At 43.5% G+C, this 27,831-nt stretch overlaps 1 protein-coding gene across 2 annotated transcripts in view; it reads left to right on the plus strand.

The window, feature by feature from the left end:
- The window catches only part of AGBL3 (AGBL carboxypeptidase 3), a 229,155-nt gene that overhangs the window by 163,983 nt on the left and 37,341 nt on the right, over positions 1-27,831 (plus strand). For both annotated transcript variants that reach the window (XM_040345660.1, XM_040345661.1), the window contains exon 14: positions 4,969-5,037. In XM_040345660.1, the coding sequence (XP_040201594.1) occupies positions 4,969-5,037 (69 nt within the window). The remainder of the gene's footprint in view (positions 1-4,968; positions 5,038-27,831) is intronic.

The raw sequence follows: 27,831 nt of genomic DNA on the forward strand, positions 1-27,831 counted from the left end.
AATGAGGTGGGCTGCTACATTAAGCATAAAAACTGAGCCCAACAAATCAGCATGGGCCAAAGTCCCCAAGGACTATTCCCAGCACTTTTTAAACCCATTTCGCCAGCAAAGCAGAAAGAGGTCCTACCTTTTTCTACATAGGTGGACTCAATGATGTGGCCACTGACTATCCTTATTATTTAGTGGCGATTTTTGCCACAGGGCCATACCTGGTGCAAGTCTACCTACCCTCTTGGTTGATATATGATTTGGTGACTTTGTTTCAGGATGGATGGCTCTAAATTACATATATAAAAGGGGGGGGGGGGGGGGGGTAAGTGGGACTTTAAATGAAGCACATATAGTCACGTGCCTCCATCCCTGAATCAAGAAAATAGAGAGGGGAGTTTTGGGACTTTGAGTGAGGCAAGTGACAAACTGCTAGATAAAATATATGTATAATAACTTGACGTGTTTGTCATAAGAAAATAGTATAGCACTTAATTTCATTTCATTTCATATACTGTATATACATAGATAGGGTACAGTTCATATATATATATATATATATATATATATATATATATATATATATATATATATATATATATATATATATATATACAGGGTTCGACAAATCCAGGGCGCCAGGTCGCAATTGCCACTAGAGTTAGCGACCTGGGGCGGCACAGCTGGGGTATCCTGTGTCTCCATGCCACCCCACCTCCCCTGCCGCGCGATCACGTTGGGCCACGCCGGCCGGTAATTGAGGCCGCGGCTTTGCAGACTTCTGCGGGCCTATGCTTCCTTCTGTGATCTGGCGCCATTAATGGAGCTTCCACTGTCTGTTTTTACTGCCATCTCCTTCCCTCTAATTAGAACCCCCAAACATTATATATATTTTTTATTCCAACACCCTAGAGAATAAAATGGCGGTTGTTGCAATACTTTCTGTCACACCGTCTTTGCGCAGCGGTCTTACAAGCCCACTTTAATTAAAAAATAAGACACCGGTAAAGTTAGTCTAATTTTTTTTATATTGTGAAAGATAATGTTACACCGAGTAAATTTATATGCAACATGTCACGCTTCAAAATTGTGTTCGCTCGTGGAATGGCGACAAACTTTTACCCTTTAAAATCTCCATAGGCGACGTTTAAAAAACTCTTTAGGTTGCATGTTTTGAGTTACAGAAGAGGTCTAGGGCTAGAATTATTGCTCTCGCTCTACCAATCGCGGCGATACCTCACATGTGTGGTTTGAACACCGATTTCATATGCGGGCGCTACTCACGTATGCGTTCGCTTCTGCGCGCAAGCTCGGCGGGACGGGGCGTGTTCCTGGCTCCTAACTTTTTTAGCTGGCTCCTAGGTTCCAAGCAAATTTGTCAAGCCCTGTGTATGTGTGTGTATATATATATATATATATATATATATATATATATATATATATATATATATAAATGATATAGCAGCACATTCCAATTACCGTAGGTATTAACCTCCATATAAGGAAATTTTCTGAAATAGCAAGAAATATATGGTATGCATACAATAATGATGTATAAAAAACATGGTTGCATCCTACAATGCTCAATGCGTTTTGTGGTATAAATCCACTTCCTCAGGAGCGAATGCATCCACATGTCTGCAAAAAATACAAACCCACAAATGTCTAGTTTTGATTCAAACATCAAAAAAAGGATTAAAGTGGATGTAAACCCACTCTCATACTTTCTAAACTACTGCCATAGTGCTGATCTATAAGGATATACATGTCTCCTGCATGTATCCTTACCTGTCAAATGTCTCCCCTCTGTCTGTTATAAGAACTGAAAAACTGCAGATTCTGTGGGTGGATCTGTTGTCTGGAGCTCTGTGGGTGGAGTCGTGATGTCAGTAGGCACCCACCTCTACACTCCCCTTGTCAACATGCATTTTGTCCTGTGTATTCCTTACACTAAATTCTGCTATGATCACTAACGTCCAGTCAAAATCCAGAAAAGTAACCACATGACTTCAGAAAAGGAGTGGGGGTGGGAATTAAAAAATAATGCCTGTCTCCAGGCTAGTGCATGAGATATGTAAATAACCTGAAACTCACAGCAAGGGGAGGAAGAACTGACAAAAGTTTTCTCCTGTTTGTCCGTTTATTTCACTGAAAAAAGAAAAGAGGATTGCTCAGAGCTGGATTAACTTTGTGGCAAGACTGGGCGCAGATGATAGGAAATCTTTTACTCTACATTGTGACAGCAAGAAAAAAATAAAATAAAAAATTCGGGTTTACATCCACTTTAAATAAAGGAGGTAAAGGATGTCTAGTCCGAATTACTCACATGGGACTAGAGTTCAGAAACATGCGTTACTGCGAAACAAGGGTTGTTGTCTGTCCTGGGAGCTGATCTAGTTAAACCGTGTGTGGCGTGTGATTGGTTAAAGTGGATGTAAACCCCAAATTTATTTATTTTTTGATGTCACAATGTAGAGTATAAGATTTCCTATCATCTGTGCCCAGTCTTGCCACACAGAGTTAATCCAGCTCTGAGCAATCCTCTTTTATTGTTCAGTGAAAATTAACAGACTTCCAGATAAAACCCTGTCTAAATACAAAGTCCATTCCTCTCTCCTTGCTTTGAGTGACAGGTTATTTACATATCTAGCTTGGACATGTTTATCATATGTTATGTTAAGTTTATCATAATATGAGGTGATCCACAGTATAAAACGTGAGAAATCCACCCCTCCCCCACATAACACATCCTGGTAATATACAATGACCTGTGGATCACCTCATATTAGAGGATTGCTCAGAGCTGGATTAACTCTGTGTGGCAAGACTGGCACAGATGATAGGAAATCTTATACTCTACATTGTGACATCAAAAAAAAAAAAAAAAATGGGTTTACATCCACTTTAAGGTTGCTGGTGGCTGGCCCACCTGCACCATGGAAACACATAATGCAAATATGGCTTGCAGGCTAGAGACCCTCTAAAGAATAGGATACCTCCCTTCTCTGTTAAGGTACACTGTACCAGATCATAAACTTTTCGGCATCAAGCATCTGTTTCTTACATTTGCACAGCTGCCACCTGGTCTTCTATTTTATACATTTGTTAGGTGGTTTTACAAGGTGACTGTTCAGGCCTCCACTGATGCCAGGTTTGGACTTTCTGCTTGTGTCCAATCACCTGATGGTAGCAGCATATACTGTAACCTGTGGTTAACAACCAGAGATACTCACCTTCCTCAATCCAGCGCCACATGCTTATATGGCACATGGATGTGCACAATTTGGGGTTACAGTCAGGTCCATAAATATTGGGACATCGACACAATTCTAATCTTTTTGGCTCTATACACCACCACAATAGATTTGAAATGAAACAAACAAGATGTGCTTTAACTGAAGACTTTCAGCAGTAATTTGAGGGCATTTACATCCAAATCAGGTGAACGGTGTAGGAATTACAACAGTTTGTATATGTGCAATATGTGCCTCCCACTTTTTAAGGGACCAAAAGTAATGGGACAATTGGCTGCTCAGCTGTTCCATGGTCAGGTACAGTATGTGTTATTCCCTCATTATCCCATTTACAAGGAGCAGACACCTTATGCCTTAACCACTTCCATACAGGGCATTTTCACCCCCTTCCTGCCCAGACCAATTTTTAGTTTTCAGCGCTGTCGCACTTTGAATGACAATTGCGCGGTCATGCGACGTGGCTCTCAAACAAAATTGACACCCTTTTTTTCCCACAAATAGAGCTTTCTTTTGGTGGTATTTGATCACCTCTGCGGTTTTTATTTTTTGCGCTATAAACAAAAGAAGAGCGACAATTTTGAAAAAAAAACACAATATCTTTTAAGTTTTGATTTAATAAATATCATAATTTTTATTTTATTTTTTACTTTTTTTTCTTCAGTTTAGACCGATACGTATTCTTCTACATATTTTTGGTAAAAAAGAAAAAAAAACGCAATAAGCGTATTTGATCGGTTTGCGCAAAAGTTCTAGCGTCTACAAAATAGGAAATAGAATTATGGCATTTTTATTTTATTTTTTTACTAGTAATGGCGGCAGTCTGCGATTTTGTTCTTTTTTTATTGTGACCGTGACATTGCGGCGGACACATCGGACACTTTACACATTTTTGGGGCCATTCACATTTACACAGCAATTAGTGCTATAAAACTGCACTGATTACTGTGTAAATGTGACTTGCAGAGAAGGGGTTAACACTAGAGGGCGCTGAAGGGGTTAAATCCTGTATGTTCCCTAAAGTGTGTTCTAACTGTTAGGGGCAGGGGGACTCACAAGGGGAGGAGATCGATGTGTGTTCCTCTGTACTGGGAACACACATCAGTCTCCTCACCGCTGACAGGACATGGATCTGTGTGTTTACACACACAGATCCATGGTCCTGCCGTGATTGCGGGTAATCGCGGGTGCCCGGCGGACATCGCGGCCGCCGGGCACGCGCACCGGGTCTCGAGCAATGATGCGGTGGCACGCCCCCTAGTGGCCGGAAAAGCCAGGACGTCATATGACGTCCAGTCTGAAGGACGAGAGGTCCCCACCGACGTCATTTTACTATGGCTCGGTGGGGAAGAGGTTATTGGCTGTGTGTTGTGTTATTTTGAAGGGACAGCAAATTTACACTGTTATACAAGCTGTACACTCACTACTTTATATTGTAGCAAAGTGTTATTTCTTCAGTGTTGTCACATGAAAAGATATAATAAAATATTTACAAAAATGTGAGGGGTGTACTGACTTTTGTGAGAAACTGTGTATACTGTATGTGTTTTTGGTATTCTTTTCTAGAACAAATCACAACAGTGAATATAGACAGAGCTTCATTTTCAGATGAAATAAATACTTTCTGTTCCAATACTGAATGCTAAGGGCTATTTGACTGTAATGATTGCACAGGAAGATTGCTTTTAAAGCAATTCAGTAATGAGTGGATGATGTTTGTTTTGTCCAGGATAACAATGAAAGCACAAAGGACAAGGAAAGGACGGATGTTGAGGATCAACCAGCGCATGGTACCACTGTAAGGACTAATTGTATCTCAAAAGTATTATAGCACTGATTGCTCTTATATAAGATTATTGCTCTTATTAGGCATTTATTGAATGTTCTGGATACACGTTGCACTGAATATGGCCCGGTATGATCACTTACGAGAATCTTTGTGGATGTTGTTTTCTTGCTAAAATGTATTTCTTTTTGGACATTTATAACATGAATAACACATTAATACATAAAGCTGTTGCTCTTTTCATAATGTATATTACATAATAACATGGAGAGTAACTCAGGCAATTTTCAGTAGCTCTTCAACAGTCACAGAACTAAAATTACTAACAGATAAATTTGAACCCCCAGCAGGTTTACCTGCTATCTGGGGCTCCATTGGAAAGATTTCCCCTCACTTTATGTTCTGGGAGCAGCAGACTTGAAGACACCAGACAAAAAATGAGGGAAAATATGTTCCTGCTGTTGTCAGTCACAGCCAGTGAGGAGGGAGCAGGGGGCTGAGCTTATGGACACACAGAGCTGGGGCTCGGGAGCGAGCATGAAACAAAATGTTTGCTTTGGGCACTGGATCCTGTGTTCTGAGCTCACCTTGGCACGTGGTGCAACAATTGCAGTTTGCCGTAGGGTGCGGTATAGGTTCAGGGCCATGGTTAATTTCTTTGGCACTCAGACCCTGAAGACCCCTTCGGTGTATGCTCATTATGACAGTAAACTTTGGACCCCTCCAGGAACCTGCAGTGTGGGTAAGATGAAGTTTCCTTCTATTGAGATTAAGTCCTGTTTTTACATGTGGGGTGATATCTAAGTTGCTGCTCAGTTAGTGACATAGTTGCTCTATGGCTTTTGCCTGACTAGCTTCCACCTGCCATTTCTGCTGAGAATGCAAGAAGCACAACTCTTGGTTTCCCAGTTGCCTGCTATTCCAGAGACACAACCACAGAACATCAGGTTATCGCAGCTTCCTTCCCAGACACGCTAAACTGTGGAAAATTGGCAAACGGACTTCCTGAGTCACCAATGTCTTTTCTCAAGGGGGTGGTCTCGCATATCTTCTTGATGCTCAGAAATGGGGAACAATAAATGTGGACCTTATGGCCTCCATATCCAACAAAAGGCTGGATAGATTTGTGGCCAGGTCCAGGGAACCCCAGGCATTTGCGCTTGATGCTCTAGTCATTCTTTGGTCTACATTCAGACCGTTGAATGCATTTTTTTCAGTGCAGTTTTTCCCTCGAATGCTCTGCAAGATACAGTAGAGGGGTAATGGATTCCAGTGATCCTAATTGCCTAAAATTGACTCAGTAGAACTTGCTACACAGATATACACAGACTTATAGCAGATGAACCTTGGCCTCTTCCAAACAAGCCAGACCTACTATCACAGGGCCCTCTTTTCCGCCCTGCGTCTCAGTTGCTGGCTTTAGTGGCATGGCTGTTGAAACCCATGTCCTAAAGGATAGAGGCATTGTTGACTGTCATTCCCACCTTGCTCAAGGCAAGAAAATCTACATCTGGTTTGACCTTAAAGTGCCCTTGTAGATCCTTTGGCTACTACTTACATCACCTAAGCCCCAGGGAAGTATTCAAATCCTTGCATCCTGGCCTTCCTCCAGTCTGGCCAGGACCAGCATCTAGCTTATAGTATAGTTTTGACTTCATTACAGGAAGTAAACAGAAGGGTGAACTGTGCCAATTAATATTATAAAGTCCACATCAGTCCTTAAGATGACATAAAAAAAAGGCTATATGGAAAACAGTTATAAGATCTACTCTAGATGGTACAGAACTCCTGATGTTATCCATAAATTCAATCCCAATACACCACCTTTATGTTGGCGATGCGAGTCCGCACAAGGAACACTTCTTCACATTTGGTGGGATTGTCCTCGCGTACAACCTTTTTGGAAAGAAATACACTGCTTAATTTCGCTTATTAGGACTTTTATCCCTGATTTTTCAGCAGCTCAATACTTATTACATCACACGTCCTTGCCTCATTCTACGTACAAAAGATCTATCATATTACATCTTATTAATGCTGATAAGCTTTGTATTCCAATACATTGGAAACTAACCTCACCCCCTAATATCTTTGAATGGTTTAGAAAAATAGGACACATTTCTGCAATGGAAGAATTAATTCAGCAAGCACGGGATTCCCCTAAAACTTTTTATGATAAATGGGCTTGTTGGATCAATTTTAAAAATACTACAGAATTCCAACATCTATATAATAACTCTGTATGACTTGTCATGTTTATATTCTCTATTTATGTCCCCCCCCCCTTTTTTTATTTTTTATTTCCTCTCCTCCCCTTATCAACCCCTCCTTTTTTTTCACTAATAGGTTGCAATCTGTTAAATGCTTATTAGAAATATAAATGTGTTTGTTTAGATATATACACTCATATATTGTTGCTCTATTAATTGTCATACTGTATATTCTTTAATATGCATATGTAGGTTTGAATGCGCTTATATTTCGAAAATGTCAATAAAATCTTTGAAACAAAAAAAAAAAATAGGCCATATGAACAGATGTATAATATCTCATTTAGGGACACCAGTATTAAATAGGTAATTGAATAGCAACTCAAGGAAATCCATCAGCTTCACATAGGACCATACAGCAAACAAATTCTGTTAGGTAACACCGCAGTGATTAACAAGGATGAAGTGCCCACCACCGTAAAAAATGTCCGCGTAACAAAAGGCAAGCACAAAAGCGCAATCGGCTATAGCCCAGCCGCGGCCTTTGGTTTGCATGCATAGTAGATTAACCAGGAAGCAGACTAACACCCGGGATGTTTCTCAGCGTGTCATGAGGTCCTTCAGCACGTCATAAGATCCGTGATATTGTGTAAATAAACGATAGAAATGAAGGAGAAGGACCATAGTGTAATTCCGTCTATATGGTTTAATAATTAAAAGTAATGTACTTACAAAAAGAAAGAAATATAATGCATAAAAACTCGCAGGCCGGGAAAATACAGGAGCCTGTCCTCCTCAAACCGTTGTGGTAACGTCACTACGCGCCCTCCCAAATTACAGGAAGTATGTGAACAAGGATCTTCAAAGCTGCAGAATTAAAAATAAAATAACAAATTTTATGAATTTACATTAACATTATAAAGCTTATATGAGATTTTAGTGATCAGGTTTACATCTACTTTAGTCACTACTACATGTGTACTTTATCCAATAGGTGGCCATTTGTACCACTTGTTTAAGGATCAATTGTTACTCAGTTATCCAATAGCAGTTCTAGTAACATGTTCTATTAGGCATGATTTCACTTGTTTGTAACAAAGATATGTTTTCGCTACCATTAAGGCAGGAAAAGCATCATCTTTCAAACTTTTCACGGAAACAAGCTCTGCACATTCCACCTCGGAACAACAGAGGAATCACAGCTACCCAAGTGTAAATGTATGGTGTGAAATGCATGCATTGTGTGGTGTTTGACAAGGATATTCCCATTGTCTCCAGCTTTGGGAATATCTATCATTGATCATCAATGGTGGTCCTCATTTGTCAAAATGTCTAACATAAAGTCGGTCTGTGTTGTAATATAGGAGCTCCTAGACAGGTATGAAGATTTTTTTGAGAAGGCTCTTCTGTCCTGATAATTCTGATCTGTGGACCTGATCTGTGTATCAGAGGAGAGCGCACTAGAAAACTTTGTATATTCATTCCTGTCTAAGACAACCCTGTCAGAGGAAGTAAAAAGCGGGCCTAAAGCACTCTATCCAAAAGTAAAGAAAAAAGTTTTAGCTTTAGCTACACTAATGCAAATACAGCATCAGTATAATGTGTTTAATAAAGGAACGATGCTTGCATGCATGCCCACAGGTTTGTATGGGGCATTTTTGCACGCTAGGAGTTATTAAACGTAGTTCTAGGCCATACAGAATAAACACTTTTTGGGGAACCATTTTACCAGCTAAGGAGAAGGTGGTCAGACTTTTCAGAGCCTGCCGTTTTGCTGTCTGTGTCACTGCCCCGCCTCCTTCATCTTCTAACTGCCAATGAACACCACCACACCTGAGCTCTTTCTCTCCAGTAAACCCACCCACCTCTCAGGTTACTTGGCAGCCATTCCCACTGGAAGCCTGACTTTAAGTTTCAGTTGTTGTGTGGCAACTTGCAAATATCAGGCAGTTTCACAGCTACTGAAACAATAGAGATAAAGCACGTTGTTATATACTGGGGTGGAAGTGTCCTTTAATAAGAGGAGGTTATTCACATTTTGCATCGGGGTCCAGCTGAAGTGAAATTCACCTGAAAGAGGGAGTCTAAACTTTCAGTGCGGATGTTATAAGCATTCACACAGGCCCAACATATGGTCACTGTATTGTTTGTGATATGATTTATCTCTTATGATTGCTAGCTCCAACTAGTGGCCATAATGTATTTTTTTCCTGAAATATCTCAGTCAAAAAAACAACTCTTTTGCTATTTTTACCGTAATAGTAACTTGCTGCCGCCCACCCACAGTACATTTTCTGTGGGCAGGTGGCACAGCCAGTATGTTTTCCAGCTTCTTCCAGGTTTAGGGAGCACATGTGTGTGCCCTCTGCTGACTCGCACTGTCACTGGCTATGGGGCAATTTTGTTAGCAGGCCCCAGCCAATGATTTTGGCTATGAACCTGCTGCTCGGCTGTAGCCAATCACAAAACAGAGTCCTGTGTTTACAAACACACAGGACTTTGTACACAGAGCAGCAATCTGGCTGCTTCTTCTCTCTGTAAAGCAGGGAGAATAAACAGCCAGATCTGTAAGTAAAAGCAGCACACATTACACTTGTTAGGCACACAGTTGACCCCTTACTTACCCCTAGATGTTAACCCCTTCCTAGCCACTCTCATTAGTACAGTGTCAGTGTACAGTATTGTATCTGATCACTGTATTAGTGTCACTAGTGAAGTCGGTATCAGTTAGTGTACCTCCCAGCAAGGGTCTTTTAGCACCAGATTGCCTGCCACCCTATCACAGTCCCACTAGGAGTCATTGATAACCACCATTACAGTATAGCATCTATAGCTGCATAAATTCCAGTATATACCATAGTTTGTAGGCACTATAACTTTCACACAAAACAATTAATATACACCTATTGGGATTTTTAAGACATGTAGCAGAATATATTTTGCCCTAAATTTATAAAGAAATTGCATTTTTTTATTGGATATGTTTTATAACAGGAAGTAGAAAATATTGTTTGTTTTTTTCAGGATTTCTGTGTTTTTCCATTTATATAATAACAAATGAAAAAGCCAGCGGTGATCAAATATCACCAAAAAAATGCTTTATTTGTGTGAAAAAATTATATAAAATGTATTTGCATACAGTGTTGAGCAATTGGCTAATAAAGTAGCATAGTAGCAAAAAATGCCCTGGTCATGAAGGGGATATAGCCTTCTAGAGTTCAAGTGGTTAATGATGTTTTGCCAAAGGTACCTCTGTGGTTAACTTAAAGCGAGATACAAACAAGACAAAATAGAGGGTAGGGCAGCTACATGACGGGTAAGGTGCAGTATTGAGGATCAATTGCATAGATCGGTTATTCAATCTGGAGAAGAGGCGCCTAAGAGGGTATATAATTCCCACAACCATGATTTGAGGTTAGAAGAATGAGGCTTGACCTTAGATTGCAGAAAGGGTTCTTTACTGTTAGAGCAGTAAAAATATTGAACTCCCTCCCCCAGGATTTGATACTAGCTGAGAGTGTTCACAACCTTGAAAAACTTTTAGATGTCTTTCCACAGAAAGGGAATATACAGGGTTGTGGGAATTGTTAGAGAAGAGAAAATCACACACATAGGTTGAACTGGATGGAACTTTTTTTAACCTTATAACTATGTAATTATATAATATAGGGAATATTTGTCTAACCTGTGTGAATATCGAAGACATTCGTACACCAATTTTTTTTTTTTTACATAAACCCCTTGGTGTTATGTGCAAAACAGACAATTCTTTTAGATACTTTTGATAAATGAGATTCAGTTTGGCTGGAGAAGTTGAAATTCATATTTGTTATCTAATATTTGAAACTAAAATGTGAGGTTTATTACTGTTATCCAGTGCTGGAAAAGTGTCAGCAATGTTCTCATTAGCGCTAAATCAAGGTCGTGTTTCAGCTTGGCCCTTATCAGAAGGTTGTCTGTGTGCACAGAGGAGGATTTGAAGATTAATAATGGGATTTGCAGGCACTTCAAAGTGCTCACACTTTAGCAGTATGGTAATGGCTAAATAAAACCATGCTTCTAGATGTGTCTGACCTCTATCCTAACATAATCAGCTAAAACCTATTCCCAGGATGTAAACCTTCCCTACCTGAACCCTAACACTTTACCTAACTTTTAAACTTGATTTAAAGTCTTGTTTTTTCCCTATAAAATAACAACCATGTTATACTTGCCTGCTCTGTTGCAGTGGATTTGCACATATAAGCCCCAATCCTCCTTTTCTTGGGTCCCTCTTCTGTGATCCTGGCCCCTCCCTCCTGTTCAGCGCCCCCATAGCAAGCAGCTTGCTATGGGGCACCCGAGCCAAGTCACAGCTCCCTGTATCCATTCAGACACGGATACTCCCCACTGTCCAGAATACAATGACACAATGGGGAAGATTTCCTTGTCCACCTCAAATCTATGGATGGGAGAATTAGATTGTTTTTTTTTTTCAATTCGCTTGTTGGAACAAAAAAAATCTCACCTATGGCTAGCTTTATGCCGCGTACACACGGTCGGAATTTCCGACCAAAAGCTCACATCAGACTTTTCTTGTCGGAATTTCCGATCGTGTGTACGCGGCATTAGGGCTGTTTTGACAGGCATTCTTTTACAACTGTTTGTTAGTCTAATGCACATGTTTGACTAGAAAAATGTAGCAATGAACTGCCATGTGTACTGCTCAGTTAAATGTGGGCAAAAGGGTTGAACAAAAAAAACAGTAAGGTACCTCTAAAAATGTTTGAACCCACCCTCCCACCCCCGTGGCTTCTGCCTCTTAATGTCACTTACCCTCTGACAGTGATGTCACTGCTGAACTTTTGGTGGTGACACTGGTATTCGGGGGTGAAGCACAGAAATCACAGAGGATACTTGCCGTGCACCTCCGCCATTCAGAAAACATCTGAACCTTCCTGAACCTTGCACTCTGTACCAAACGCACGCCTGAACCTTGCACCCTGTACGAATTTTATTCTTGAACCTTGCACTCTGTACAATATGCACTCCTGAACCTTGCACTCTGTACATAATGCATTCCTGAACCTTTCGTCTTACAAAACGATTGTGCTGGGGTTTGTGTCTGTGAGACTCCAGCTTGTGGCACAGCAAGCAAAGTTTTTTTTATAAGTACAAGCGCATTTTTTTTAAACCACGCCCCTTCAGCCCTTCTCACACCAATTTTGCCAAGCTATGCGCGTCGCAGGTCACTTCCTCCCTCAATCGTTCCTTATTCTGAAGTTCAAACGAGGTATGGTGTTCTTACTTTATCTTCTAAAACATTGGCACCAAAAGCTTCTACTCTAGCGTGACCAGACATCCCTGGTTTCCGGTGACAGTCCCCGGATTGAGGACACTGTCCCCAGACCAAGTCTGTCCCCAGTTTTGTCCCCGGATTGGATTTAACTAGGGGCTGGGGCAATTTAAAAGACAGTCAGTGCAGAATAAAAAAAACAATTCTGAATTACACCCCCCGCTCCACCGCAACTAATAGCTTAGGGGGGGGGGGTGATTGTTATGTACATAGGCAGAACGATGGCCTGCCTATGTAAACAAGGCAGATCGCCGTTCTGTCAGTATGGAAGAAATTGACCCTGTGTTCCTGCAAAGCAGGTACAGAGATCTTTGCCTTCCCTTAGTAAAAGCAACTCCCCCACAGTAACAAAACACTTATTAGGCACACATTTAACCCTTTGATTGCCCTAGATATTATCCTCTTCTCAGTACAGTGACCGTGCATATTTTTAGCACTGCTCACTGTATTAGTGTCACTGGTTCCCACAAAGTGTCACTTAGTGTCCGATTTGTCTACCGTGATATCGCAGTCCAGCTATGAGTCACTGATTGCCACTAATACTAGTAAAAAAAAAAATGTCACCGGATTTCATTTGAAAAATCTGGTCACCTTATTCTACTCCCACCTCGAGATTGAGGCAAGGAAAGTAACTGACCAGCATAGTAGATATAAAACAGAGATGACAGGTCCACTTCAGCTATTACAAAGACCAAATAAAGAGAGGAGGTTAAAAAGGTTTTGCTCAACAAATCTTACAAGCCTCTTGGAAGTGCACAAACGTGAATCATTATGCAGCTCATTAGATCTATAAACAGCCATTTTGAGCATCTTGTGCAAAATTCATAACTATCTCGAATACAATTCCTCCAAGGATTGTGATTGTAGAACACTTGCAGTGGAATACTTAATGAGACAGAAAAGTAAGACATATAATTAATCCAAATGTGCCTTGCCTTAGGAAATAGAGAGTCTGCTCCTAACCTCTGTCTCATTGGGGATGGTTCACATTGCAACCTCCGAGGTCTAGTTTCAAATATTAGATTTGAACTGCTGTGCATCTTCTGCTTGCAACTGTAGTGCCTGGAATACAGAAGTCTCGGTGCAGCATGTCATGTAACTAGGCCTCCAACTAGAAAACATTTTACATTAGAAGTGATAAAGGGATCATATTTTCAGTTTGTACTTTGAATAAAGTTGTATCTTCAATATTTGACAAGCATGAACAGAGCGTACTAAAATTAATCTCAGGTGTGTTTAGATGTTTTTAGACGCATCTGGCGTTTTTTTATGCTTAAAAGCTCCTCTCCTGAACGCAGAAGAATAACATTTTGGAGAGGAGCCTTTGGCCATAAAAAAAAGCTATGACTGCCTCTAAACTCTGCTGCTCCTAAACTCCTTTAACCACTTCCGGACCGCCGCATGTACATATACGTCGGCAGAATGGCACGGACAGGCACATCAACGTACCTGTACGTCCCTGCCTAGACGTGGGTCGGGGGTCCTATCGGGACTCCCCCCCCCCCCCCCCCGGTACATGCAGCGGTTCCCGTGGCTTCAGAAGCGATCCGGGACGAGGGCGCGGCTATTAGTTTCTAGCCGCCCCCTCGCGATCGCTCCCCGGAGCTGAAGAACGGGGAGAGCCGTATGTAAACACGGCTTCCCCGTGCTTCACTGTGGCGGCTGCATCGATCGAGTGATCCCTTTTATAGGGAGACTCGATCGATGACGTCAGGCCTACAGCCACACCCCCCTACAGTTGTAAACACACACTAGGTGAACCCTAACTCCTACAGCGCCCCCTGTGGTTAACTCCCAAACTGCAACTGTCATTTTCACAATAAGCAAAGTCCGAAGTGTCCGCCATAGTGTCGCAGTCACAAAAAAAATCTCTGATCGCCGCCATTAGTAGTAAAAAAAATTAAATACATAAAACTATCCCCTATTTTGTAAACGCTATACATTTTGCGCAAACCAATCGATAAACGCTTATTGGGATTTTTTTTACCAAAAAAAGGTAGAAGAATACGTATCGGCCTAAACTGAGGAAGAAAAAAAATTTGTATATATGTTTTTGGGGGATATTTATTATAGCAAAAAGTAAAAAATATTGCATTTTTTTCAAAATTGTCGCTCTATTTTTGTTTAAAAAATAAAAACCGCAGAGGTGATCAAATACCACCAAAAGAAAGCTCTATTTGTGGGGAAAAAAGGACGCCAATTTTGTTTGGGAGCCACGTCGCACGACCGCGCAATTGTCTGTTAAAGCAACACAGTGCCGAATTGTAAAAACCCCTTGGGTCATTTAGCAGCATATTGGTCCGGTCCTTAAGTGGTTAAAAGCCTATGGGGCAGATCCTCAAAGAAATGACGCCGGCGTATCTGTTCATACGCCGCGTAATTTTAAATTTTGTGCGTCGTATCTTTGTTTTGGTATCCACCAAACAAGATACGACGGCATCTGTGTTAGATCCGACAGGCATACGCCTTAGTCGGATCTAAGATGCAATTTTCCGGCAGCCGCTGGGTGGCGTTCACGTCGTAATCCGCGGCGAGTATGCAAATTAGCTATTTCCGACGATCCACGAACGTACGAGCGGCCATCGCATTCTTTTACATCGTTTCTGTTCGGCTTTTTCCGGCGTATAGTTAAAGCTGCTATCTGGTAGCGTACTCAATGTTAAGTATGGCCGTCGTTCCCGCGTATAATTTTGAAATTTTTACGTTGTTTGCGTAAGTCGTCCGTGAATGGGGCTGGACGCCATTTACATTCACGTTGAAAACAATGACGTCCTTGCGACGTCATTTGGAGCAATGCACCCTGGGAGTTTTGACGGACGGGGCATGCGAAGTTCGTTCGGAGCGGGGACGCCCTTCATTTAAATGAAACACGCCCCCTACTCGCCGCATTTGAATTCCGCGCCCTTACGCCGCGAGAGATACACTACGCCGCCGTAACTTACGGCGCAAATTCTTTCTGGATTCAAACCAAAGCCAGGTAAGTTACGGCGGCGTAGCGTATCTCAGATACGCTGCGCCGGTGCAGATCTTTGAGGATCTGCCCCTGTGTATGCATGGACACACAAGGGTTGATTTCTAAAGACAAATACGCCGAACACTTTGCAATTTTACTCTGCAAGTGCAGTTGCTCCAGAGCTTAGTAAATGAGCAGAAGCTCTGCTGACCTCCATCGTCCAATCATATCCAAGCAAAAAAATATATAAATTACTAGGGTTGTCCCGATACCACTTTTTTAGGACTGAGTACAAGTACCGATACTTTTTTTCAAGTAGTCGCCGATACCGAATACCGATACTTTTTTTTAAATGTGTCCCCAAATGCAGCCATTGTCCCCCACATATATGCAGCCATTGTCCCCCCCATATACAGCCATTGTCCCCCCCATATACAGCCATTGTCCCCCATATGCAGCCATCGTCTCCCCCATATACAGCCATTGTCTCCCATATGCAGCCATTGTCTCCCCCATATCCAGCCATTGTCTCCCATATACAGCCATTGTCTCCCATATGCAGACATTGTCCCCCATATACAGCCATCGTCTCCCCCATATGCAGACATTGTCCCCCATATGCAGACATTGTCCCCCATATGCAGACATTGTCCCCCATATGCAGCCATTGTCCCCCCCATATACAGCCATTGTCCCCCATATGCAGCCATTGTCCCCCATATGCAGACAGTGTCCCCCCCATATACAGCCATTGTCTCCCATATGCAGCCACCGTCTCCCCCATATACAGCCATTGTCCCCCATATACAGCCATTGTCTCCCATATACAGCCATTGTCTCCCATATACAGCCATTGTCTCCCATATACAGCCATTGTCCCCCATATGCAGACATTGTCCCACATATACAGCCATTGTCCCCCATATGCAGACAGTGTCCCCCCCATATACAGCCATTGTCTCCCATATGCAGCCACCGTCTCCCCCATATACAGCCATTGTCCCCCATATACAGCCATTGTCTCCCATATACAGCCATTGTCCCCCATATGCAGACATTGTCCCCCATATACAGCCATTGTCCCCCATATGCAGACAGTGTCCCCCCCATATACAGCCATTGTCTCCCATATGCAGCCATCGTCTCCCCCATATACAGCCATTGTCCCCCATATGCAGACATTGTCCCCCATATACAGCCATTGTCCCCCATATGCAGACAGTGTCCCCCCCATATACAGCCATTGTCTCCCATATGCAGCCACCGTCTCCCCCATATACAGCCATTGTCTCCCATATACAGCCATTGTCTCCCATATACAGCCATTGTCCCCCATATGCAGACATTGTCCCCCATATACAGCCATTGTCCCCCATATGCAGACAGTGTCCCCCCCATATACAGCCATTGTCTCCCATATGCAGCCATCGTCTCCCCCATATACAGCCATTGTCCCCCATATGCAGACATTGTCCCCCATATACAGCCATTGTCCCCCATATGCAGACAGTGTCCCCCATATACAGCCATTGTCCCCCATATGCAGACAGTGTCCCCCCCATATACAGCCATTGTCTCCCATATGCAGCCATCGTCTCCCCCATATACAGCCATTGTCCCCCATATGCAGACATTGTCCCCCATATACAGCCATTGTCCCCCATATGCAGACAGTGTCCCCCCCATATACAGCCATTGTCTCCCATATGCAGCCATCGTCTCCCATATGCAGACATCGTCCCCCATATGCAGCCATCGTCTCCCCCATATCCAGCGATGTCCCCCTTACCTGTGTCTCGCTGCCGCCGAGCGCCGACTGGTAATACGCGCGGGAACATAACAGCTAAAGCTGTAATGATTCGCGCTACGTATAGACACTCCCCCTTGCTCGGGATTGGACAGTTCACCCGAGCAAGGGGGAGTGTCTATGCGCGATGCGAATCATTACAGCTATTCAAAGCTGTAATGTTCCCGCGCGTATTACACAGTCGGCGGCAGCGGGGATGGCGGCGGATCGCGGCGGATTGCGGCTTCGGTGGCGGCGTGCGGCGGCGGTCGTCGGCGGCGGCGACGGGGGTGGCAGGTATTCTATTTGTGTATCGGGGCGGGGTATCGGCGTCTGAGTACCGCCGAAAAAACTCGGAATCGGTATCGGGACAACCCTATAAATTACCCTTTCACGTGATTGGGTATGCTTTGCAAAGTACAGCTTTACCTCATTTACCAAGCTCTGGAGCAACTGCACTGGAAAATTTACACTGTTATACAAGCTGTACACTCACTACTTTGCCTTGTAGCAAAGTTTCATTTCTTTAGAGCCGTTTCACACTGGGGCGACTCGTCAGGCGGCTCAGCTGCCTGACGAGTCGCGTCCCATTCAATGGAACCGTTCTAATAGGAGCGATGCAAGTCGCTCCGACTTAGAAAAAGGTTCCTGCACGACTTCGGGGGCGGCTCGGGGCGACCTGCATTGACTTCTATACAGAAGTCATTTTGCTAATCGCCTCTAAAGTCGTCCTCAGGACGACATGCAGAGTCGCCCCCGAAGTCGTGCCGCTGCAGTGTGAACCGACACTCAGTGTTGTCACATGAAAATATATAATAAAATATTTACAAAAATGTGAGGGGTGCACTCACTTTTTGTGAGATACTGTGTGTGTATGTATATATATATATATATATATATATATATATATATATATATATATAATGTACAGTATCTCACAAAAGTGAGTACACCCCTCACATTTTTGTAAATATTTTATTATATCTTTTCATGGTCTTAAAAAAATGCACTTTTATTTTTTCGTTGGAAATGGTGAGGGCGGGAGGCATAGTAATTGGTCGTGTCTGAGCTGTGATACGACGCTGGAAAAAATGCATCACAAAGGAAGGTGACTATGTAGAAAGGTGATGTTATTTGTTTTTTAAATTCTTAAAGTGGAGGTTCCATCAAAAAAACTATTTTGCTTTAAACCTTTGCTTACGACTAAAAAAGAAAAAAAATTTTTTTTTTTTACTCATCTGGAAATGCCTGTTGCTATGCGGTCCCACGAAATCTGCCTTTGAATCCACCTAGGATTCTGACATCATCTCCCTCTAATGCTCCTGGGAAATGTGTGTCATCATTTCCCAGGATGCAGTGCGCTGTCCAATTATCACTCTCCATCTAAGGCCCCGTACACACGAGAGGATCGATCCGCTGAAATTGATCCGCGGATCGGTTTCAGCGGATAGATCCGCTGGTGTGTACGATCCAGCGGATATTTATCCGCGGATATATTTCGAGCCGACCGATTTCCAGTGGATAAAAATTTCCTAACATGCTAAGAAATCTATCCGCTGGAATCGGCTCCAGCGGATCGATCCGGTGGTCTGTACAGACTCACCGGATCGATCCGTCCGAACCCATCCCTCGCATGCGTCGTAATGATTCGACGCATGCGTGGAATTCCTTATATGACAGCGTCGCGCACGTCGCCGCGTCATCATCGCGGCGACGGCGCGACACATCATCGCGATGGGAATTCGGCGTGGATTTCGATCCGATGGTATGTACACTCCATCGGATCAAAATCCTCAGAGGATTTATCCGCGGAAACGGTCCGGAGGACCGTATCCGCGGATAAATCCTCTCGTGTGTACTAGGCATAAGACTTCCAGGAAGTAGGTGCCTGTAGGCTTCACATTGCCCACAAGCAAAATGACAACGGTGTAGATATAGTTTTATAAACTATCTTTTTTGAATATCTATGCGGATCGGCGGCGGATTGTAAAATAGTAAGTGACCAGATTTATATTATAAAAACGCAGGATGAAAGGACATACATTTAAAAAATGCTAATTGTGGTTGGAACTCCGCTTTAATAAAAAGAGTTTAAAGAGGAAGTAAACTCTTGTAAAAAAAAAAAAAAAACCTGCAAGACAAAGGCATAATGAGCTAGTATGCATAGCATACTAGCTCATTATGAATTACTTACCTTAGATGGAAGCCCCCGAAGCCGTCCTCATCTCCCCCTCTGGCCGCAGACATCTCTCCTAGGGTTACTTCCGGGTTTCGCGGCTCTGGCTGATGGGGACAAGAGCCTCTTCCCCAAAACCCTGGCCGGTGTTTTTGAGGGTCTGTGGGCGGGTGGCTTTTTCGGAATCTGGAAGTTCCCTTTAAGAAGGGGCCCCCAGATTCCAAACCCCCCACCCTATGTGAATGAGTAAAGTACCCAAAAAGGTATCAAAAATAAATATAAACAGTACACAGGTTTTTCAGTCCTTTTAAAACCAGCTTTGATGTGTCTTCTCTCCTCTCTGGTGAAGTCTTCTCCCTCCTCCACTGATGTCTTCTCCCCTCTCTGGTTGCCATTACTTATATAGCTATGGGGCGTGGCCACCCAGTGACATCATCTGGAGGCCCCACCCCTTGTGAAGACACCATCCCATCATGCCTTGTCATCGAGTGGCCACGCTCCATGGCTATATAAGTAATAGCACACGGTGGACCTAGCATTAGATCGGGAGTGAGCTTCGGGAGAAGATCTGAGGAAAAAGAACCAGAGGCAGTAGCAGACAAGGGAGGGAGAAGAGCCGAAGAGATATACGTCGGAGCTAATTCAATAAAGGACTTAAAAGCCTGTGTATTGTTTTTATTTATTTTTGATACCTTTTTGGGTGAATGGGTTACGGATTCACATAGGGTGGGGGGCAGGGATCTGGGAGCGCTTCCAGATTCCGATAAGCCGTCTGCAGACCCCCACAACCACCGCTCTGAGTTGTGGGGAAGAGGCCCATGTCCCCCTTTTTTTTTTGCCGTGGGGGATCCCCCTCAAAATCCATACCAGACCGAAGGGTCTGGTATGGTTTTGGGGGAGAACCCCATACCAATTTTCTTTTTCATTTTGGCAAGGGTTCCCCTTCAAGATCCTCAGCCCACAAGCCACACTGCAAGTCAAATCATCATGATCCGACTCGTGGTGCGACTTCTATTCAAATCAATGGGCTCTCATAGGGAACCATTAATTTTGAATAGAGGCAGAGAAACTCTAATCGTGCATTAATTCCAATGCAAAAAGCTACTAAAAGCATGTTTTTACAGCTGCTTTTTCCTGGCGCTGGTAGTGGCTTTGCAGCTCGTTTTTCCTAATGCCCTGAGGCCTTAGCCCTGAGGGCGGGGCGAAACATATTGGGAGTTTTTTTCTTGATGAATCGAGCTGAGGCTGCTTTTACCTGCTAGCTACTCGGGCCAGGTGAGGTGTGTGGTGGCCGAACTATGCCTTCCTAAAATGCATATATGTTTATAGGTCTAAAGATTTGTAATTCTGCACCTTGGGGGGAATTAACAATTCTTGAATGAATAAGCTCCTCCACCAGCTGAATGTGATATCAGCCAATTAATTCTTCATTTTTTTTTTTCAATAAAAATCAGTCCTATCCAGGTCAGGTGTATACATTCCAAAATTGGGAGAAATGTGAAGGCTGCCATTGCTGATCTTTTTAGTGAAGTTTTGACTTGGATATTTGTGTCAAAACAAGCATAGTTTTATAATTTTAGAACACACGTTCTTCGGGTTCTAAAAAATGACGTTTTTTTTTTTAATGTCATTAAAAACGATCGTGTGTGGGCTTCAGAGCATTTTTCGGGTTCTAAAAAATGGCCAATTTTCTTTTTTCGAACATGCTCTATTTTTTCACGACGTTTTTAACGTTGTAGTTTTTAAGGTTGTAAAAAATGGTCGTGTGTGGGCTTTAACGTCGTGAAAAAAACGTGCATGCTCAGAAGCAAGTTATGAGACGGGAGCGCTCGTTCTGGTAAAACCACCGTTCGTAATGGAGTAAGCACATTCATCACGCTGTAACAGACAGAAAAGCGTGAATTGTCTTTTACTAACACGTAATCAGCTAAAGAAGCCCAAAGGGTGGCGCCATCCGCATGGAACTTCCCCTGAATCAGCTAAAAAAAGCCCAAAGGGTGGTGCCATACGCATGGAACTTCCCCTGTATAGTGCCGTTGTACGTCACTGCGCTTTTCTAGAGCATTTTTTTTCACTATCGTGTGTAGGCAAGGCCGTTTTAATGATTAGGTTGAAAAAAAACTTTGTTTTTTTCTAGACCCTTAAAAATGTCATTTTTTAACCAGTTCCCGACCACCGCATGTACATATACGTCCACAATATGGCACGTACAGGCACATGGGCGTATAGGTACGTCCCCGCCTTACCTCGGTTCGGGGGTCCGATCGGGACCCCCTCCGGTACATGCGACGGCCGGGAACGGTGTACGGGAGGTCCGGGAGGAGGGGGCGGCTATTGGTTTCCAGCCGTCCCCTCTCGATCTCCCTCGGCGAATGAGATTGCAGCAGAGCCCTCCCTGCCTGTGTAACTGTAAACACAGGCAGGGAGGAAGTGACGTTTTCTCCCCTCTGGCGGTCTTTTCGTCTGATTCCAGAGGAGAGAAGACGTCAGTACTGTGAGTTGCACCAACAGCACACTGACACAGCACACATAGGCACATAACCCCCCCCGATCACCCCCCCAGCACCCCCAGATCACCCCCTGTCACAGTGTCACTGATTGCAGTGATCATTTATTTTCTGATCACTGCTTTTAGTGTCAGTGTGACAGAAAAAAGTGTCAGGGCAGTTAGGTTTAGGCCCCTTTAGGTCCAGGGTAGCCCCCTACCCCCCCCCAATAAAGGTTTAACCCCTGATTGCCCCTAAAGTTAACCCTTTCACCCCTATTGCCAGTGTCACTAAGCGATCGGTTTCTGATCGCTGTATTAGTGTCACTGTTGCCGCTAGGCAGTTAGTTTTTTTTGAGGTTCGCCGCCAGGTTTATATAGCGTTAGGTACCCCCATAAATAAAGGTTTTAACCCCTGATTGCCCCTAGAGTTAACCCTTTCACCCCTATTGCCAGTGTCACTAAGCGATCGGTTTCTGATCGCTGTATTAGTGTCACTGTTGCCGCTAGGCAGTTAGTTTTTTTTGAGGTTCGCCGCCAGGTTTATATAGCGTTAGGTACCCCCATAAATAAAGGTTTTAACCCCTGATTGCCCCTAGAGTTAACCCTTTCACCCCTATTGCCAGTGTCACTAAGCGATCGGTTTCTGATCGCTGTATTAGTGTCACTGTTGCCGCTAGGCAGTTAGTTTTTTTTGAGGTTCGCCGCCAGGTTTATATAGCGTTAGGTACCCCCATAAATAAAGGTTTTAACCCCTGATTGCCCCTAGAGTTAACCCTTTCACCACTGATCACTGTATAAGTGTCACTGGTGACGTGGTTAGCCAGTTAGTTATTTAGTTATTTTAGGTTCGCCACCAGGTTTTTAGAAAGCGTTAGGTACCCCCATATATTACCGAATAAAGGTTTTAACCCCCTGATTGCCCCCTAGTTAACCCTTTCACCAGTGATCACCGTATAAGTGTTACGGTTGACGCTGGTTGGTTAGTTTGCTGTTTATAGCATCAGAGCACCCGCCGTATATAACCCAATAGGTTTAACCCCCTGATCACCCGGCGGGTGATATAAATTTAATTTTAGCGCCAGTCAGGGTCTGCGTCACCCCAGGCAGCGTTAGGTTAGAGCCAGTACCGCTTACACCCACTCGCTAAGCATACACCCCCCTTAGTGGTATAGGATCTGAACGGATCGATACCTGATCTGATCAGATCTATACTAGCGTACCCAGCAGTTTAGGGTACCCAAAAACGCATTGTTAGCGGAATCAGCCCAGATACCCGCTAGCACCTGCGTTTTCCCCCTCTGCCCAGCCCAACCCACCCAAGTGCAGTATCGATCGATCACTGTCACTTACAAAACACAAGACACATAACTGCAGCGTTCGCAGAGACAGGCCTGATCCCTGCGATCGCTTACAGTTTTTTTTGAAGCGTTTTCTACATTTGCTTTTCTATAGTCAGGTGCTTTTTTTACCTGTGAATCCTTACCATTGTACCACTAAATTTAGAGTCCAAAATGGCAAACCGAAGGTACAATGATAAGCAGGCCTTGGAGTTCATGTGCATGTCAGATAGTGAAGAGGAGGAGGTCACGCATCTGACAGATTCTGGCTCAGAATATGAACCCATTTACGACAGCGGCTCCATGTCAGATAGCTCGCACGACGAAGTTGAGGTCCCTGCTAAGGCCAGGCGTACCCGATCCCATTCTGATGTTGTTGAGCAGCAAGAACCGCAGGACCCTCGTATGGAGCAGAGATCCAGTACTAGCGCCGCTATTCCTTCTGGTGAATTGGCAAGCACCAGCGGCCTAGTACACCCTGGTCGTTTATCCAGCACTGCAGTAACACTTGGTGACGTGGCGAGTCCCATAAGTGCAGTTGAAGCTGGCGATGTGGCAAGCACAAGTAGTGTCCCGCTGCCACCAAGAAAAAGACAGAGACAGGCCCGTCGTGCCCATAGTGCCCTTCCTGTAGAATTTGCCTATCCTGATTGGGTCCCCACCACTTCTACAGCACCTGTACTTCCCCCATTCACTGGCCAACCCGGTATTCAGGTGGATACAGCGAACTTTATGTCACTTGATTTTTATTCGCTGTATTTCACGGAAGATCTCTATAGATCTATTGTGGACCAGACTAATTTATATGCTGGTACTTACATCGCCGCTAACCCCCAGTCTCGCCTTGCCAAAGAATGGAAACCTCTCGAGGTTTCCGAATTTAAGACCTTTCTGGGCCTTACCCTCAACATGGGCATACACAAATTTCCGTCATTGCGGATGTATTGGTCCACACATCCCATTGACCATATGTACATTTTCTCTGCTCACATGGCCAGGAGACGATACGAGGCGATCCTGCGGTTCCTGCATTTCAGTGACAATGCACTTTGTCGTCCACGTGGAGACCCTGAATTTGACCGGCTCTACAAAATTCGGCCCCTCGTAAACCATTTCAACGAACGTTTTGCAGCCTTGTTTAATCCCCAGCAGGTTGTATGCGTTGATGAGTCCCTGATTAAATTTGCTGGCCGCTTGTCTTTCAAACAGTTCCTTCCCAGCAAGCGTGCCAGATACGGGGTCAAGCTCTATAAGCTCTGTGACAGGGCCACAGGCTACACATGGAGCTTTAGGGTTTACGAGGGAAAAGATAGTCAGGTAGAGCCGGAAGGATGCCCAGATTACATGGGGAGCGCTGGCAAGATTGTTTGGGACTTGGTGTCACCCTTATTCGGAAAGGGGTACCATTTGTATGTGGACAATTTTTACAGCAGCGTGCCACTTTTTAGCCACTTATTTGATCAACAGATTGGAGCATGTGGCACCGTGCGACCTAATCGCCGGGGCTTCCCCCAGCGGCTTGTAGATGCCCGTGTTAGGCCGGGGGCGAGAGCCTGCTGCAGATGTAAAAATTTGCTCGCTGTGAAGTGGCGGGACAATAGGAATGTTTTCGTTCTTACCACCCTTCACGCAGACACGACAGTCCAAATTCGTACGGCGACTGGTGTTGTGGAGAAACCCCTCTGTGTCCACGAATATAACCTTAATATGGGAGGGGTGGACCTCAACGACCAGTTGATGGCGCCGTATCATATTGCCCGTAAGACGAGACGCTGGTACAAAAAAGTGTCTCTACATTTATTTCAATTGGCTCTACTGAATGCTCATGTCGTATACAGAGCTTCAGGACGGAATGAATCCTTCCTTCAATTCCAGAGGGATATCATCACAGAACTCCTGTATCCAGGCGGTATTGTACCTCACCATCTCCTACCAAATGCAGTAAGCCGACTGCATGAGAGGCATTTTTCTTATGTCCTCCCGAGTACCCCTACCCAACGAGCCCCCCAAAGAAAATGTCGTGTCTGTACCAAGCGCGGATTTAGGCGTGACACCCGTTATTTTTGTCCCAAATGTCCTGGCAATCCTGGTCTTTGTATTGGTGAATGTTTTGAACGCTTCCACACACACGTTAATTATTAGTGTAGGGTGAAACATTTCACAGGCTAGGCACACTCACACAGGGTCTCCCAAGATGCCATCGCATTTTGAGAGACCCAAACCTGGAACCGAAAAGTTGAAGTTACAGTTCACAGTTACAAAAAAAAGTGTTAAAAAAAAAAAAAAAAAAAGTAAAAAATAAAAACACACAAAAAAATATAAAATAAAAAAACCAAAAATAGTTGTCGTTTTATTGTTCTCTCCCTCTCTATTCTCTCTCTATTGTTCTGCTCTTTTTTACTGTATTCTATTCTGCAAAGTTTTATTGTTGTTATGTTTTTTCATGCTTGCTTTTCAGGTATGTAATTTATTTTACTGTTTTCAGGTACGCCATTCAGCTGTTGCGCGGACTTATTTATCTTGACAGCAACAGCGTTTGCTCCCACGATATATAAAGCCGCGACTCCAGTGCTGTAGGAGGTGATTTCACCACCACAGTTAAAAAAAAGAGCATATATGCCGAAGCATGCGGGCAGCAGGGGCGGAGGAGCGATTTTGCTCCTAATGCCGCGTACATACGGTTGACATTCCTACGGAGGCTTTCCCGTGGAAAAGTCTGACCATGTGTACACGGCATAGAAAAGTCCGACCGTGTGTACGCGGCATAGAAAAGTCCGACCGTACGCGGCATAACTTTTTTGCGGGAGGATGCCCCCATGCTTTGGCATATATATATATTTTAGGCACAGGTTGCGTTAAAAAATGTTTTATTTTTTACTATGTTTTTTTATAGGTATTTGCTTTGCAGGTATGGTATGATCTTACTGTTATACTGGAATGTTACTTTGTTTTAATGTTAACCATCATTTGCTTAGCAGGTACGCCATTCAGTTGCAGTGCGGATTTATTTAGCGTGACAGCAACAGCGTTTGCTCCCACGATATATAAAGCCCCGACTCCAATGCTGTAGGAGGTGATTTCACCACTACAGTTCAAAAAAGAGCATATATGCCGGAGCATGGGGGCATTAGGGGCGGAGGAGCGATTTTGCTCCTAATGCCGCGTACATACGGTTGACATTCCTACGGAGGCTTTCCTGTGGAAAAGTCTGACCATGTGTACACGGCATAGAAAAGTCCGACCGTGTGTACGCGGCATAGAAAAGTCCGACCGTACGCGGCATAACTTTTTTGCGGGAGGATGCCCCCATGCTTCGGCATATATAAATGGTGCATGTATGCCCATCATTAGAAGTGGGTGGATGAAGGGAGGTATTCTAATGGTGGGCATACCCACCGATCAATCTTTTTTTTGTTCAGCCAACAGACTGCATGAAAAAAAAAAAGATTACAATACATGTCCAACAAGAACCATCAACGTACTGGTATGTTGCAGGACTTTGAATGGTTATACCAGAATGATGCCTCCGGGTTTAGGCATCATCTTGGTATCATTCTTTTCAGCCAGCGGTCGGCTTTCATGTAAAAGCAGTCCTAGCGGCTAATTAGCCTCTAGACTGCTTTTACATTCAGTGGGAGGGAATGTCCCCCCCCCCCAGATATAAACGGCGCCATTGAGAATATGGGAAAGCATTTTATCACACCGATCTTGGTGTGGTCAGATGCTTTGAGGGCAGAGGAAAGATCTAGGGTCTAATAGACCCCATTTAAAAAAAAAAAAGAGTACCTGTCACTAACTATTGCTATCATAAGGGATATTTACATTCCCTGAGATAACAATAAAAATGGTAAAAAAATAAATAAATGGAAGGAACAGTTAACAAATAAAATAAAAAAAGCGAAATAAATATATAAAAAAATAAAAAAATAAAAAAAAGCATCCCTGTCCCCCCCTGCTCTTGCGCAAAGACGAACGCAAGCGTCGGTCTGGAGTCATATGTAAACAGCAATTGCACCATGCATGTGAGGTATCACCGCGAAGGGCAGATCGAGGGCAGTCATTTTAGCAGTAGACCTACTCTGTAAATCTAATGTGGTAACCTGTAAAGGCTTTTAAAGGCTTTTAAAAATGTATGTAGTTTGTCGCCACTGCGCGTTTGTGCGCAATTTTAAAGTATGTCGTGTTTGGTATCCATGTACTCGGCCTAAGATCATAATTTTTATTTCATCAATAATTTGGGCAATATAGTGTGTTTTAGTGCTTTAAAATAAAAAAAAGTGTATTTTTTCCCCAAAAAATGCGTTTGAAAAAACGCTGCGCAAATACTGTGTGGAAATTGTTTTTTGCAACACCTACCATTTTAATCTGTAGGGCCTTTGCTTTAAAAAAATATATAATGTTTGGGGGTTCAACTTTACTTTCTTGCAAAAAAATAATATGTTTTTATGTAAACAAACAGTGTCAGAAAGGGCTTTTTCTTCAAGTGGTTAGAAGAGTGGGTGATGTGTGACATAAGCTTCT

Source organism: Rana temporaria, chromosome 3, assembly GCF_905171775.1.
Source record: "Rana temporaria chromosome 3, aRanTem1.1, whole genome shotgun sequence".
Classification (NCBI taxonomy): domain Eukaryota; kingdom Metazoa; phylum Chordata; class Amphibia; order Anura; family Ranidae; genus Rana; species Rana temporaria.